We start from the raw sequence: 14,337 nt of genomic DNA on the forward strand, positions 1-14,337 counted from the left end.
CCCCTATGTGTGTAATATAATTACTGTAGCGGCTGATTTCTCCTATGTATTGTGTAGTTATTTTTGATGCAGATAGAAAGTCCTCGGTCATACTGCCATTGGATGATTGGGACAATCTATATACATAAATTAGGAGGGTGTTTTGAATGAAGAGGCTTTTAGAGTGCTTTGCTGATCCCTTCCCACCTCCCTTTTCCTATTTTTGTCTTCTCAATAAACACATTCATCATTATCCAAGTTCTACGAGACTCATCAGTCGATCCTTCATATCTAGTTACCATATTCCCGCTCTAGTTTGCATGTCTTGTAGAACATAGTAATGAGAAACCATCAAGTGAGATTAAAATTTCATCAGCAACTAGCAAGCTCAATGCAGCCCATTTGAAAGACAAGTTTGTAAGATTAAATAATGAATTGCATATTAATCACATTATACAGGTGGTGCGGGCAAGTCCAGCAGGAGCCAGAACCCTACACAGTCATCTGAATCTAAGCTTTCTTGGACGGCAAGAAAATGCAAGCCGCCACAGGCCTTCTTTGCTGCTTCCCAAGCTTCAGCTTCTTGTGTTGTTACTGGAGTTTTCTTATACGTGGCGTAGATGTATCGAGTAGAAATTCCAACTGATAGAATCAAGCAAGCTTGAGCTACGTCAGCTTCAACTGAATAAACCTCCAATCCATTCATCCAAGCTGATCACATTGAGAAACTTAAATCAATACCCAATGCAATCAGTACAATACCTGATTTCAATTGATCTCTATGAAAAATCCAAGATTAAATGTAATAAAAATGAATGTTGTTGACAAAGGTTCTATGACCTGACCAATTCACTGGTATATCATAAAATAAGGTTATTTGTCTAAATGTTCCTATGTTCTAAAATTTTAAAATATTACTTTTGTTAAATTAAAATGACATAGTGGTCTAAAATGGTTGAAAAACTGGGGTAGAGGCTGTAACATAAGAGATCTTTATAACAGATATGACATATAACTGTCCATATTCATGTATTCTTAAAACAGATAGCATTGACATTAAGAACTTTCAGTTCTAATTGAAATTTTGGTTTCCTAGTAATAATCCAACTGCATAATTTTCAACTTTCTGATTGGAAATCTGATTACTGTTACTGAAACCTCATTAATTTGAATCCTTATTTTACTTTTTGAAATCCCTTGGTTGATTTTACTGTTCTGGGTTACTTTTCAAGTTTCCTAATCCCAGTAGGTTTGCTCCATATCTGGATATCTAACCATTAGATTTGAATCAAATGATTCAGTCTTGTTCTGCCTAGGAAATTGAACTATCAACTTAAATCTCCGGTCAATCAGACTAGTGTTATTTAAATTATTAAGTTTTCTCTTAATCAGGTTATAGTTCCTTTTTTTGTGATTTTGGAATTTTCTAGTTTTCTAATATTCTATTCTGTTAGAAGTTAGATAACCCCATTAATAGGTAAACTCCTTGGGCCCAGTCATAGGAAGTTGAGGGGGGGGGGTGGGTGGGTGGAGAAGGCCTCAAGATTAATTGCCAAGAAAAGATGTTAGGACACAAATCTATGTTTTAAGAGGACATACCTGCCAAGGGTTTTGCACGTGAAGATGCAACAGCCAGCCCTGGAATCAATGTCTTGTCATCAATTTCAATCCCCAGTAGGTCCAGATCGAGGCTTGCACCAAAGGGAAGCCTTGTCTCTAATGATGATACCTCATCCTGAACAGCTGAAAATTAAAATCAAATTTACACTCTTTTAATTTAGCGAATATTCTAAAAGAAAAAATGATAGGGAAAGATTGGTATAGAAGAGGGAATGGGAACTGAAAATAAGGTAGAAACGAAAGATCACTATAGAATAAAAAGTTGTATTGGCATAAACGCTCCTACGACGAGAGATCCATTTAAGAAAGAAACTCTGAGAAAAACGTTTGGCATCACAACCACTTAAGATCCAACTTTAAGCTAGTCGAAATTAGTGCTAGGTGATGAATTCCTCAACTTATTTCTGTCTGTCCATCTATCAGTCTCTCTCTCTCTCTTGCCCCCACCCCCCTCAGGTGAGTTTCTTAGCATGTTATAAAATGATAAGCTGTAATCTCATTATTTACTACCCATAGCTGATGATGCTTGCTATTCGTTAGTGAACAACAAAGAAGTAAACTGGTAGGACCTCCTACTCAGGAATTTTGTTTTGATAAATAATTAATTACGAACAAAGCCTATAATTGGAGCAAAATCAGTACCTGTTAAGATTTCAAAATGATGGGATGATCTTAATTTTAATACTTTCTATATGTTCTGGTGCAAAGTAGTACCACCAAAGAATAATCATTACTTGGAGAAAGCTGTTACAAATGTACCTGAAAAAGGTAACTGGACAAAAGCCCATTTTTCCCCAAAGAGGGTTTCGGGGAGTTCCATTGGGAAAGGGTTGTCTAATGTGAGAAGTGGCTTTGATCCTTTTTGGAAACCGGGATGAAGCATATACACAGTTTCATAACGTTCTTCCAGCCATAGAAGTAGTGATAAACACTGCAAGTAACACAATTGCCATCAGTAGCATGATAGGATAGAGCAATTCCAACCAAGAGCTACAGCTGACATAATTATCCTTAATTGTAAGCAACCAGAGAAAACTCATGATATAGCTATATGGCTACTTTACCTGCTAAGGCAAAGAACTATACATGCATTGTACGGTTTTATCACATTTACAACTAAAATATGAAGTGTAACATGGGTACAATAAATCTAAGCATCTGGGTAATATAGATAAGATGGAAAGATTCTAAAAGGAGAATTGGGAGGATGGCTGGTTTGTATTAATAAAAAAAGAGGGTACAATCATGGAGATGATATGATGAAAAGGAAAAGAAAAGGAAAAAGAAGGTACATCAATCAATATTCTTATGCACACTAATTGGTGTTGGGTACACAAATACCCTTCCACCATTCCACTCTTTATAGAGCCATCAAGAGCACAGAGAATGCACTAGCATAAGTTTGAAAGGGTGGACTTTCAGTAATTAGGTCCAAATGGTTTGGTTGAGCATTTATTATCAGCCGCCAACCTGACAGAACACTCCTTTTATCTGGGATTGAGACCTCCAGCTCAAGTAGTAGCAATGTTCTAATTCACAAAATTCAATAATCAACTTATTAAGTTCAGCTTCCTCATAGACAGATTAGGTGGACATCAATAATAGCGGCTAACTCTCCCTCTCCCATAACTCAATTTACCAGCATATGTTTTTTGGGTCATTCTAGCCATCACTATACCTAGTGAAGTATAATGCTTCATTATTTGCCACTTGGCAATACATGGGTTAGTCCATGTGATAGATGACCAAGCAAAAATCTCATTGGTACATTTTCAGCTTAAAATCAGTAGATTAAGTAGCTAAAATTACAAAAGATTCCATTTTGTATTTATCTCTATTTGATGGCATTGTGGTAATTTTACTAAAACTTTGAATAAGAGTTTGAACAACTTTCCTTGCTTAGTTGGGACTAAAATTTGGCTAATGAGAAGATTCCATTTTGTATTTTATATTCATCTCCATTGGATGGCATTTTGGTACTTTTACTAAAACTTTGAATCAGAGTTTGAACAACTTTCCTTGCTTACTTTGGACTACACTTTTGGCGATTGAGATGTATGTGGAGTCCTCTATCACATGGACTAACCCATGTACTTCCAAGTGGCAAATAGTGAAGCATTATACCTCACTAGGCATAGTGCCAGGAAAAAAAAACCATATGTTTTTAATCAAATTATCAAACTAATAACCAATCAATATTTTCCATTCATATTTTCAGCAGCAAACATGAAAATACTGATTGGATTTACCTCAAAACAAGAATTCAGTGACTGACTCTAGAAGTCACCTAATCTATTAAAACATAGGGTCATTGTTTGGGCACATGGTATGAATTCAGGGTATTGAAATTACGCCAACTATTCAGTTGCCATTCAGCAAAAGAAAGCCTGGGTATTTACCATTTAATCACTAAAGTTGCTTGCATCTTTTATATCTGGGATTGGCTCTTTTCTGTAAGATATAATGCTTCATATTTTTTCAGGATTGGCTGTAATATTTGTCTTAATGCTCATTATTCTGGAATTTCCCTTGATGATTTTCTCATTGCAAGGAATAAAACAAGATAGTTTTCATTAATCATCTTTTTATTTCTATTAGGAGCTGTAAGTTGCATAAGAGGTCAAGCTACCTGTGGTTTTTGATATGCATAACCGAAGAAGTGGAAAACTTAATTGAAATTTCAACAGAAGTAGAAGGAGAAGATAACCAATGAATAATATACGCACCCTTTTACTTGGAACAGGTTTTATGCCGAGCTCCTTACAGGATTTTGTTATAATTGTCTGCATTTGTGACCTATAAATCCAACAAAAAAGGGGGGGGGGGGGTTATAGGAGACAAATAACAATAAAAACCATAAACAAATAAAACCAAATAGCAAATAACTGATAGTAGTATATAACGGACGCTAACATAATTTTACCTGAAAAATCTAATTTTCTCTGGTAAAGGGACACCCAAATCGTCACTAATCGACACCATGGCATCCTTCAAAGTGATGCTGTTGATAACGTTGTTGGGGAAGTACTTGGTGTACTGAAGAGAAAGTGAATTGTCGCAGACAACAAGCTCCCAAATCTTCTTCCCTCTGATATCCAAAATGGGTCTTGAACAGAAGTCCAGCTCCCACTCTTTGATACTTTCAGGGTCTTTTTCTGGGTCCAGATAGCTTACTTCCGCTGCAAGGTCACCATCGTCGTCGTCTATTGGAGCAGAAAGCGAAGTCTCTTCGGTTGGTAACGAAATTGGGCTTTCGGAGACTGAATTCAGTCGAGACAATTTGGGTCGTGAAATCTGCAAGTTTGTGGAAATATGAGGTGAAGAAGGATACGGGATTCTGATGGGTTTTGAAAGGGGAAGATAAGTGGAGAAGGGTTTGTGAGTTTGAGGTTTTGGGTCACTGATTCTGGACGGATTGAAGCTTAGAATCGCCATGGAAATGATGTGCCAAGCTATTGCTTCTTCTGATGGAGGGAACTGGGGGTGGGGAGAGTTTATCCACCACATATATCCGTTGGCAACGGTTAGAGCAAGTGCACTGAGCAAGATTTAACGCAAACGCACAAGATGCTAAATCAACGTTTCCTATTTATTTTCACCAAAATATTCTAAATCCACCGAAAATCATCAAATTCGAAGTCCATGATGCCCTAGGCCCGGTCTTTTTCTGGCCCAACAGATCTTGGACTGGTTCTTCACTTTGGCTTTTCATGTTTATATTAACTCAAAACCCTAGTTTCGAGCTAGGGTTTCTTCTATTTATTCACTCTTGGCTTAGTGTTCGTACTTCGCAGTCCTCAGAAAGCTAGAGACCTCAGCAGACGAAAATGGCGGAAAGAGGAGGTGAAAGAGGCGGTTTTGGCCGTGGTTTCGGACGCGGTGGAGACCGTGGACGTGGCGATCGTGGACGTGGCCGCGGGGGTCGGCGTGGTGGTGGTAGGCGAGAAGAGGAGGAGAAATGGGTTCCGGTCACCAAACTAGGGAGACTTGTGAAAGAAGCAAGGATCAAAACTTTGGAGCACATCTATCTTCACTCACTTCCGGTGAAGGAGCACCAAATTATCGAAGCCCTCTTACCTAATCTCAAGGATGAGGTTATGAAGATTATGCCTGTTCAGAAACAAACCAGAGCAGGTCAAAGAACCCGTTTTAAGGCTTTTGTTGTTGTGGGTGATAATAATGGTCATGTTGGGTTGGGTGTGAAGTGTAGCAAGGAGGTTGCGACTGCCATTCGTGGTGCTATCATTCTTTCAAAGTTGTCTGTGATACCTGTTAGGAGGGGTTACTGGGGTAATAAGATCGGGAAGCCTCACACTGTGCCCTGTAAGGTTACTGGTAAGTGTGGATCTGTTACTGTCCGGATGGTCCCTGCTCCGAGAGGTGCTGGTATTGTTGCTGCTAGGGTGCCGAAAAAGGTTCTGCAGTTCGCTGGGATTGACGATGTGTTCACTTCCTCTCGTGGGTCAACAAAAACTCTCGGGAATTTCGTGAAGGTATTATTTTCGTGTCTCAATTTTGTCTCTGATTGCTTAGTCCTTGTTTATGTAGTTGTGATTTACTGCATATATTAGTTGCTGTGATTGATAAAAACCCACCATAATTGCTGATTTATCATGGGGAGTGAAGTTTCTAGCTAGTCCTTTTCTCCTTTAGTTGAATAGTGTATGTTTTTTGATTGATCTTCGTGCTGTATACTTGGTAGGGTATTGTTTAAGTGTTTGATTTTTATTTGTTATGATGCATAAGATCACCTGATATTCAGGCATGGAATTTTCAAGCGATTATTGAAAACAAACTCAAATTACTAATTGATCATGAGATCCGTAGATATTCAGGCATGGAATTATGTGTGGGGGATCTATACTGTGTAGACATAGTAGGTTGTCATGGTTCAAGTGTTTCATTTTTAGTTCGTTTATGATTTATGCAAATTCCCCGCAGTAATGCTTCGAGAGATTTTTTTTTATATCTTATGAATAATAATTTTGGCTCATGGATATTGAATTTTTTCAGTCTCCTAAAATTCTCGATACAGTAATTACCTTTTTGTGTATGCGACTCTTACAAACAAAAGGATCTATGAAGAATTATCCATACGTTTTATTTTGTGTTCATATGAAAGAATTCAAGATCAAATGTTAAACATTGTCATCTTAAATCGGGTTGGTTGTCCAACTTATGTGGAGGTTGTGATCTGGTTTGGTTCCAGTTTTGTATCTGATTCAGATGATTTAAGATTTAAATTAAGCTCGATTTCAAGCATCTTACAGCTTACTCAGGCACTAATGTTGGTTCATTGAGAGTCCCTCCCCCTCCTGCCCCCCTCATCATGTAGGATTTCTTCGAAGTTTGAATTTTACTTTAGATGGGATTTTGTAGTTGTGTTATTATTTATCATGTTGTGTAATAACAGTCATTTACTAGAAAATGTTTTTGATCTTCGGAAGTCTGGAATTGTATTGGCTGTTGGGCTGTATGTGATGAAGATTTTGTAGATTGTCAACTTATTATTGGACTCTCGGGTTTCTAAGAATCTATTCCTTGTGCTTTTGTGTTTCTTCTTGTATAGTGACTCCCTTCTTATTTCAATAGCCATTGGCCTAATCTATCTTCATTCTACTGGTTCAATGAAAATCCCCAAATAGCTCCTAGCTTTATGAGGTATTCCCCATGTGGTCAATCGATTAAGCAAACCCCTCAATCTTGTTGTCAGACCATTGATTTGGCGTTTTCGTCAGTGTCAAAAGTTCTCTATCATACTACATGTTAATTGCTGGCATGGAAAAGGCCTGGGATAAAGGTGGTCCTGGCTGGGACCTTCCCTCCTGCTCCTGATGAGATGGGTTTGGTAATTCATGATTTTGTTCTGGGTCAGGGATGCAGTTGCTGGTATTTCTTTTATTCTATGTTTTGAGTTTATTTGAGTTTGGTTGGCTTTTTAATTAGTGGGCTTACTAATGGGTTTTCAGTATTGGGTTTTAAGTATAAAGTACTTTGGATGAGTCTATTGTGATTAGGAAATCTTTTGAAGCAGTTAAAAGAGTTTGTTTTTGCGTTCAGTGAAGAGGCTGGTGTACTATCTAGTCTGTAACCTATCTTTAAGTGTTGTGGAATATGTTATTAGTTTATAGTTAGAGATGGGCTCTATCACTTCGGGTTTGATGGATACACCCTAAGTGCTTTCAAAGATCTTGCAAATGGATGCATTGCTTTCCTCATTTCTCCTATGCTTGTGCCAATAATCAACTTCGGATAAGTTTCAGTTGTTCAAGTACAGCTTCTATTCTATATCTTTTATTTTCTCAGGTCTGAATTTAGTTCAGTTGATTTAAACCACTTGGCGCAAGTGTTTCTGCAGGGTTTTCAATCTGAGATGGTTCCATTGATTCTTGAAGTTTATAGTAATTTGTGGCTTCATAAATCTAATCCTTATATATAGGGAAAAGTCTCTCTGAACCTGAGGCGTTTCCTATGTCCACACACCGGGTATTTTTTAGTTTTTTTTTTTCTTTAAAAAAAAAGAAGGAATAAAAAATACCATGTGTGTAGGCGTAGAAAACTCCTCATGTTCAGAGAACCCTTTTCCATGCACAAGTCATTTCTAAGTTTACTACAGAAATCAATTCTGGTATCCTATAGTCCAATATCAAGTTAATGCTTGTCCAGTTTTGGTTTCCAGAATTTTTCTCTGAGATTTAATCTTGTTGATTACTCAAGAGGTCTTGAATTCCTGAATTGAATCTGATTTCAGTACCATTTCATATATCAGCTATAAGCCTATAATATTTCGTATTGGTGTTTTACTCATAGTCAAAGGATTTAATTATTACGGCTATGTATTTCGTTTTGAATTCTGTATTTATTTTTTATCTGAGAAATCACCAATATACAGCCCCATTTTGTATTACTCCTAATCATCCTTTGCCATTGTGTTAGTGGAGTTGTCAACTATGCTATTGGTTGGAAGTTGGCTGTAGTTGGTTTTGTTCATGCCAAATTCAACTCCTATTAAGCCTCTGCCTCGAGCCCTCACCCAAGAAAAAAGGGTAAATGGTTCCTGCAGCATTCCCACGAATCCACTATTTTTTGTGCCACATGGGCATGGTGGTCACTAAATTTTGTGTACATGTTGACTAAGTTTGGTGGGGGCTTATGAAGTGGCCATGTAGCAGTTATTGTGAATATAGTGGGCAATTTATGAAAAGGTTCTACAATTTGTGTTGGAACCTCCTCAATAAAAAATCCTTGCATATTATTTCTTCCGATTTTTTACTTCAGTTCATTATCACCTGCCACAGCTTAATATGCTTTAGTTCTGTTGCTGTCTACTCTGCCTTGTTTGCTGGTTGGTCTGGGGTTATGTTTGGATGTGATCAGGTTTGGGTTACCTAAACTCATGTTAACCCACCCTTTGTCATCCCTAACGAGCCTTCTCATTAGACTTTTCTACTGTTTGGAACAAATGGTCTGTATTCTTGTTGGTTGTGGTAGGAAGCATCTTCTGACTCTTAACAGTAGTTTTTCTTGTCTAGCAGCTCTAGAGGGTATCTAGACTGGCACAAAAATTTGCCATATGGAATATTGGGTAAAGCTGAAATTTTGTGAAGCAGGCAGACCCTTAGGTCCCCCGCTGAGATGTCAAGCTAGCCAAAACGGAGTTAGTCAAGTGGCAAAATAATGCTTTGATAAACCAATGAAGAGATGTAACTTTTTTGATAACCAATCATTGGATTAAAGTACCAGAGACTATGCAAATACATTGGGGGTATAAATAATGGAACCTTAGTCTGAAATTTTTCATGTTGCCAATTTAGACTAATTCCTGGATAATTGCCACATTACCTGCCATTTTGGCAAAACTTTGTGTGCCGATCTATGGATACACACTAGACCTGCCAATCTAGAAAAACTTCTGCCTTCGGGAATAAAGGGCATATGTGGAAGGTAAATTTTTTATTCAACTTTAGATCTTATGCTCTTTTAGGCTTTGTGCTTGGTATTTTCAATAATTAATGCAGCTACATTGTTTTATTTGGTAGAATAGAAGCTATGTATAATCAGATGTGTATATGATTTGCATGCAGGCTACTTTTGACTGTCTTCTGAAGACATATGGTTTCCTTACTCCCGACTTCTGGAGGGAAACACGCTTCACGAAGTCTCCTTTCCAGGAGTACACTGATATGTTGGCAAAACCTACAGCAAAAGCAATCGTATTTGAGGAAGATAAGTTGGTGGAGTAGATGGATATTTTTGCATACTGAAGTTCCTTTTCTGGACAAGTTTTTATTTCTTTCTATTTTTTGCTCTTTTATTAGATTTAGATTGTAGTAATATCCTAGACAGCTAGTACCGATTCTCGTTTTTGTTTTCTGATGAGGACCAATCACTTCTATGTTAAGTTGTTTTTCTTGTTTCTTTGTTCTCTTGCTTGGGCATATATGTGAACAAATTCTTTTTAGTATCCTGGTTTTGGTTTTCATGCTTCTCTTACTTGGTTGAGCTTTAATATTATAAATTGAGGCTAAGGTTGTTGGAACTGCCACTTATGCCTGCCTCTTACCGAATGTAGAAGAAAAATTATGCTGAAATTCTATTTGTTTCTTACCATTGAATGCTCTTCCATGGATTACTTTATTTATTGGTACACCATCAACCCTTCAATTCGGATAACACTATTGAACCTGAACTTCTAAGTTCAAGTTTAAAGATTTGTCTATTTCTCATACATATTTGTAAGGGTAAAGTACACGTGCCCCCTATAGTGCATCCAATATTCTTTGTACCCCCAAAGCGGCTTAATATTTCACGCACCACTCTTCAATATTTCACATATTACCTTTGCTTTACACCTCAAATGCCAGATAGGTCCAATCCGTTAAATACCATCAATAGATGTTAAAATTTTGATCATTTTAGCTGTTGTTCCATTTTCTTAAATCTAAAAAGACTTAATCACCCTCATGTATTTGTTGCTTTAAACTAATTGAAAATGACCATGTTACCATTTGTTGTATTTTTATAAATAAAAAGATCTAATTGTCCTCATTTATGTATTATCCTAATTTAATTTGAAAAGATTATTTTACCTCTAAATATTTGTTCATAAAAACCTCAAAATGCCCTTATCTTCTTCAAATCATCATCTTCTTTTACATACCCACCACCACCACCACCACCACCACCACCACCACCGTCACCCACCATTAACACCATCACCAAAACCAATACTATCATCATCACCCACCATTGCCGTAGCCACCACCACCACCCACCATTGCCGCAGCCACCACCACCACCACCACCCACCATTCCAGACATCGAATCTTGATTTGGGGGTAAGAAAAAACCAAATTTTTTTTTATTTGTAGATGCAACAAAGTAGCACCACCTTTGTTCGCTTAGTTCTTTCCTTGTCAATGCATTTAACTTAATTTTCAGTCTACAACCAACACAATATCTTCTAAAGTAACAATACTAATCTGTTACACCTGTAAACAAATTCTCATAGTGTCACAGTAGGAAATAAATTCTTCTCTTTACTCTGTTTTTCTCCTAATTTCAATTTTTCTTTTTTACATTGTTTCCCTTTCTCACTTTTGGAGTTTGGTCTTTGAATAAAGGGAAGTAGAGAGGTTAGGAGAGAGAGAGAGAGAGAGAGAGAGAGAGAGAGAGCCTTCCACTAAAAACCAGAGATGGAAGCATTAGAAACTCTGGTTTTATTTGGTAACAGAACTACCAAATCTTTCCATTTTGTGAAAAACTCATCGCAAATCGCAATTTTTTGTTTTCTTCTCTTGATCAATCATTATCTTTTTAGTTGTTTTCTTGCATTGGACATCAAGATTAGTTCAGAAAAGTTGAATTTTAAATATATAAGTTTCATCATTGGGTTAGAGTTTCATTGAATTGGTTGATAAGAGAAAGCTGTTCGGAAATTGATTTGTTTCCAGAGAAGCTCATCCTTGTTCCTGGCGCAGAATCGGCTGCTTTCCAGAAGAAGTACTCACTCCCTTGTGACCCCTGAAGAAACCACTGCCGTGAAGCTCATCCTTGTTCTTGCGGTGATCTGTCGACCCAACCAGGCACTGTCAAAGACCTGAGCAACTCTTCGACACTCAGTTTGCCCTCCCGTGGAAGATCCAGAACCAGAACCTATCGGAAAAACCATCGGTCAAAAGTTCCCCAACCTTCGACTTCTCCTATTGGTTTGTCCGCTGGACAAAACCAAACCTCTGTTTTGTCCCTTGAGCGAAATTGTTTTGCAGCTTTAGCCTCTTGCTCTGTCGTTGATGCTGACCCATCAGTCTCTCTCGTTTCTCTTTTTGATCGATGTACCTCGATCGATTGCGACCTGTGTGAGAACCTAGCTGTTGATCTCGATAATGGGGCCTCTGCGATAAGATCGCCTTCTCAAGTGGTCGATCTTCCCCTTCCCCATAGTCTGAAACTTGTCTGTAGTCTCGAGACCTGTGTGTTAATGGTGGGTGGCGGTGGTGGTGGTGGTGGGTATGTAAAAGAGGATGATGACTTGGGGAAGATGAGGGTATTTTGGGATTTTTCGGAATAAATATTTAGGGGTAAAATAGTCTTTTCAAATTAGGTTAGGGTAATACATAAATGATGGCAATTAAGTCTTTTTATTTATAAAAGTAAAATAAAAGGTAAAATGATCATTTTTAATTAGTTTAGGGCAACAAATAAGTGAAGGTAATTAAGTCTTTTTGGATTTAAGAAAATGGAGCAAAGGGTAAAATGGTTAAAATTTTGGCATCTAACAGTGGTATTTAACGAATTGGACCTATTTCGCATTTGAGGTGTTAAGCAGGGGTGGTATGTGAAATATTGAAAGGTGGTACCTGAAATATTGAGCCGTTCAGAGGGGTACGAGGAATATTGGGTGCATTATAAGGGGTACGTGTACTTTACCCTATTTGCAATGATCGCCACACCCTCTGTATTTGTAGAGGGATCTCAAGTGGGAATTGTCATGGGAATTGTCTGGCGGTGTTTTTAATGTAAAAGAGAAGGAAGTTATTGATTACGGTAATTTCTAATGATTACGGTGTTATTAATGTAAAAGAGAAGGAAGTTATGATTACGGTAATTTCTATTTCTCTTCCTTTTTCATTACGGTTCTATTTGGTATAATTTCTGTTTTTTGTTTCTCTATTGTTTCTAACAAATAATTTAACATAATAATGTTAGGATAAAATAAAGAAGGGAAAACTATGATCTTAGAAGGATCTGGATCCTCTACTTCCCAGTTGCCCATATTTTTTTGCATTGCACACATAGCAAGGCGGAAAAGATCGCCTTATCCGTTCGAACAAGACGTCTTGTTGTGTTTGGGACTCTGAGTTGCACGTTGCAGTACGGACAGCTCGGCAAAAGAGGGATCCGACCCGTCTTAGAGAATGAAAAATAGGCCCCTGTAGAATAGATTCTCTCTCTCTTTTTACTTTTCTCAGTAAAAGTGGTTCTTATAAAGATTAGTCTGCCGCCAAGTGTGAGGTGAGACCACTCGCTATACTATAATTCACAGTTTTTCCTCCCTAGCGGAAACAAACCCTTTTTAATTATCCATAATTTTTTAATCGTCTCTTCGTTTTTGCAGGTTTTCTGCAAATCCTTCTCTCTCCCATTTCCTGTGTCTCCAGCGCGAACAATAGAACTCTAATTATTACTGCGATTTTCATTATAATTTACTGAACAATTTCTCTGTTATCGATTTCTTTCTATCGATAAATCAATGCAATTGGTGAAGGAAAGGATCCTGATTTCATATAATGTCGACAAGCATATCTAACGTCCTTGATTCTGTTCATCAAGGATGGTGTCGATGAGTACAGAAATGTTTACTTTTTCTGTTTTTTTATTCCCACATCAAAATTCTCCTTATCCAAACACTACCAAACTTTTCGAACCGTACCCCATTTTTTCAAACCATATCAGACCATTTTTGTCAAACCTGGGCCATTTTTTTATCAATAGACTTACTTTCCCCATTTTTTCTGGTATTTTTTAAACCTAAGCGAACTTTTCCCGAATCCGACTAATGTACACGTTTTTAAAAAACCCATATTTGGTAACATACGCGAACTTTTCAAACACAGGCGAATCTTTCCCGGATCTTTCACTATGAATTTTAAATAGTAATCGAATTTTTCCAAACCAACCTGAACTTTTTGGACCTTGCTTGGACGCCATTTCTATCCGAATTTTTCAAACCCTAGACCACCACATTTTCAAATCCTAACCGAATTTTCAAGCATATACCAACTTTCCATCTGGATTTTTCAAACCCTATAGGAAAAAAAACGTATTGAGAGAGATTTCTCTGTTTTGATATTTTCTCTCCTTCTCTGATGATTATCTCTTTCTTCTAACTTGCATTCTACCATTCTTTATTGGTTTGGCTCGAGATTTTGGGCACAGGTTACCTCCGTCCTTAAAATCGCAGGGTCTTCTTCTGTTACTAGAACTAGACATGCAACCATGGCTCCATAAAAAGAACTTCCGCTTGCCCCTGTTTCTCATTAAATTATGTTAAATCAGGTGATTGACGCAGGAAGAAGACTACTCTTCCTTTCCCATGATTCCTTCTTTGTCTCTTAGTTTTACTCTTCTTGTTTCATATATATCCATTCCCTTTCTAGTGATCCGACTTCTGCATTGGATAGGCTAGTATTAATGGATTGGAATGGGCTGTGTTGTTGATGCTCAGAAATAGAAAGC

At 37.5% G+C, this 14,337-nt stretch overlaps 2 protein-coding genes across 3 annotated transcripts; one reads left to right on the plus strand and one right to left on the minus strand.

The window, feature by feature from the left end:
* Window positions 1-320: 320 nt before the first annotated feature.
* LOC122642755 (protein TAB2 homolog, chloroplastic) lies at window positions 321-5,100 on the minus strand. 2 transcript variants are annotated; one of them, XM_043836335.1, is made up of 5 exons: window positions 4,523-5,100; window positions 4,326-4,395; window positions 2,359-2,530; window positions 1,584-1,722; window positions 321-695 (listed from the first exon to the last, which is right to left on the minus strand). In XM_043836335.1, exons 1-5 carry the CDS (start codon window positions 5,032-5,034, stop codon window positions 431-433), a joined length of 1,158 nt encoding a protein of 385 aa, XP_043692270.1. In that variant the 5' UTR covers window positions 5,035-5,100; the 3' UTR covers window positions 321-430. The 2 variants fall into 2 exon arrangements, with proteins under 2 accessions (XP_043692270.1, XP_043692269.1); XM_043836334.1 differs by having other exon boundaries at window positions 321-690; window positions 1,579-1,722; window positions 4,523-5,098.
* A 265-nt stretch (window positions 5,101-5,365) lies between these two features.
* LOC122643952 (40S ribosomal protein S2-3-like) lies at window positions 5,366-9,872 on the plus strand. Its single transcript, XM_043837529.1, has 2 exons — window positions 5,366-6,092; window positions 9,684-9,872. Exons 1-2 carry the CDS (start codon window positions 5,427-5,429, stop codon window positions 9,840-9,842), a joined length of 825 nt encoding a protein of 274 aa, XP_043693464.1. The 5' UTR covers window positions 5,366-5,426; the 3' UTR covers window positions 9,843-9,872.
* The last annotated feature ends 4,465 nt before the right edge of the window (window positions 9,873-14,337 follow it).

The sequence above is a fragment of the Telopea speciosissima genome, chromosome 10, assembly GCF_018873765.1.
Source record: "Telopea speciosissima isolate NSW1024214 ecotype Mountain lineage chromosome 10, Tspe_v1, whole genome shotgun sequence".
NCBI lineage: Eukaryota > Viridiplantae > Streptophyta > Magnoliopsida > Proteales > Proteaceae > Telopea > Telopea speciosissima.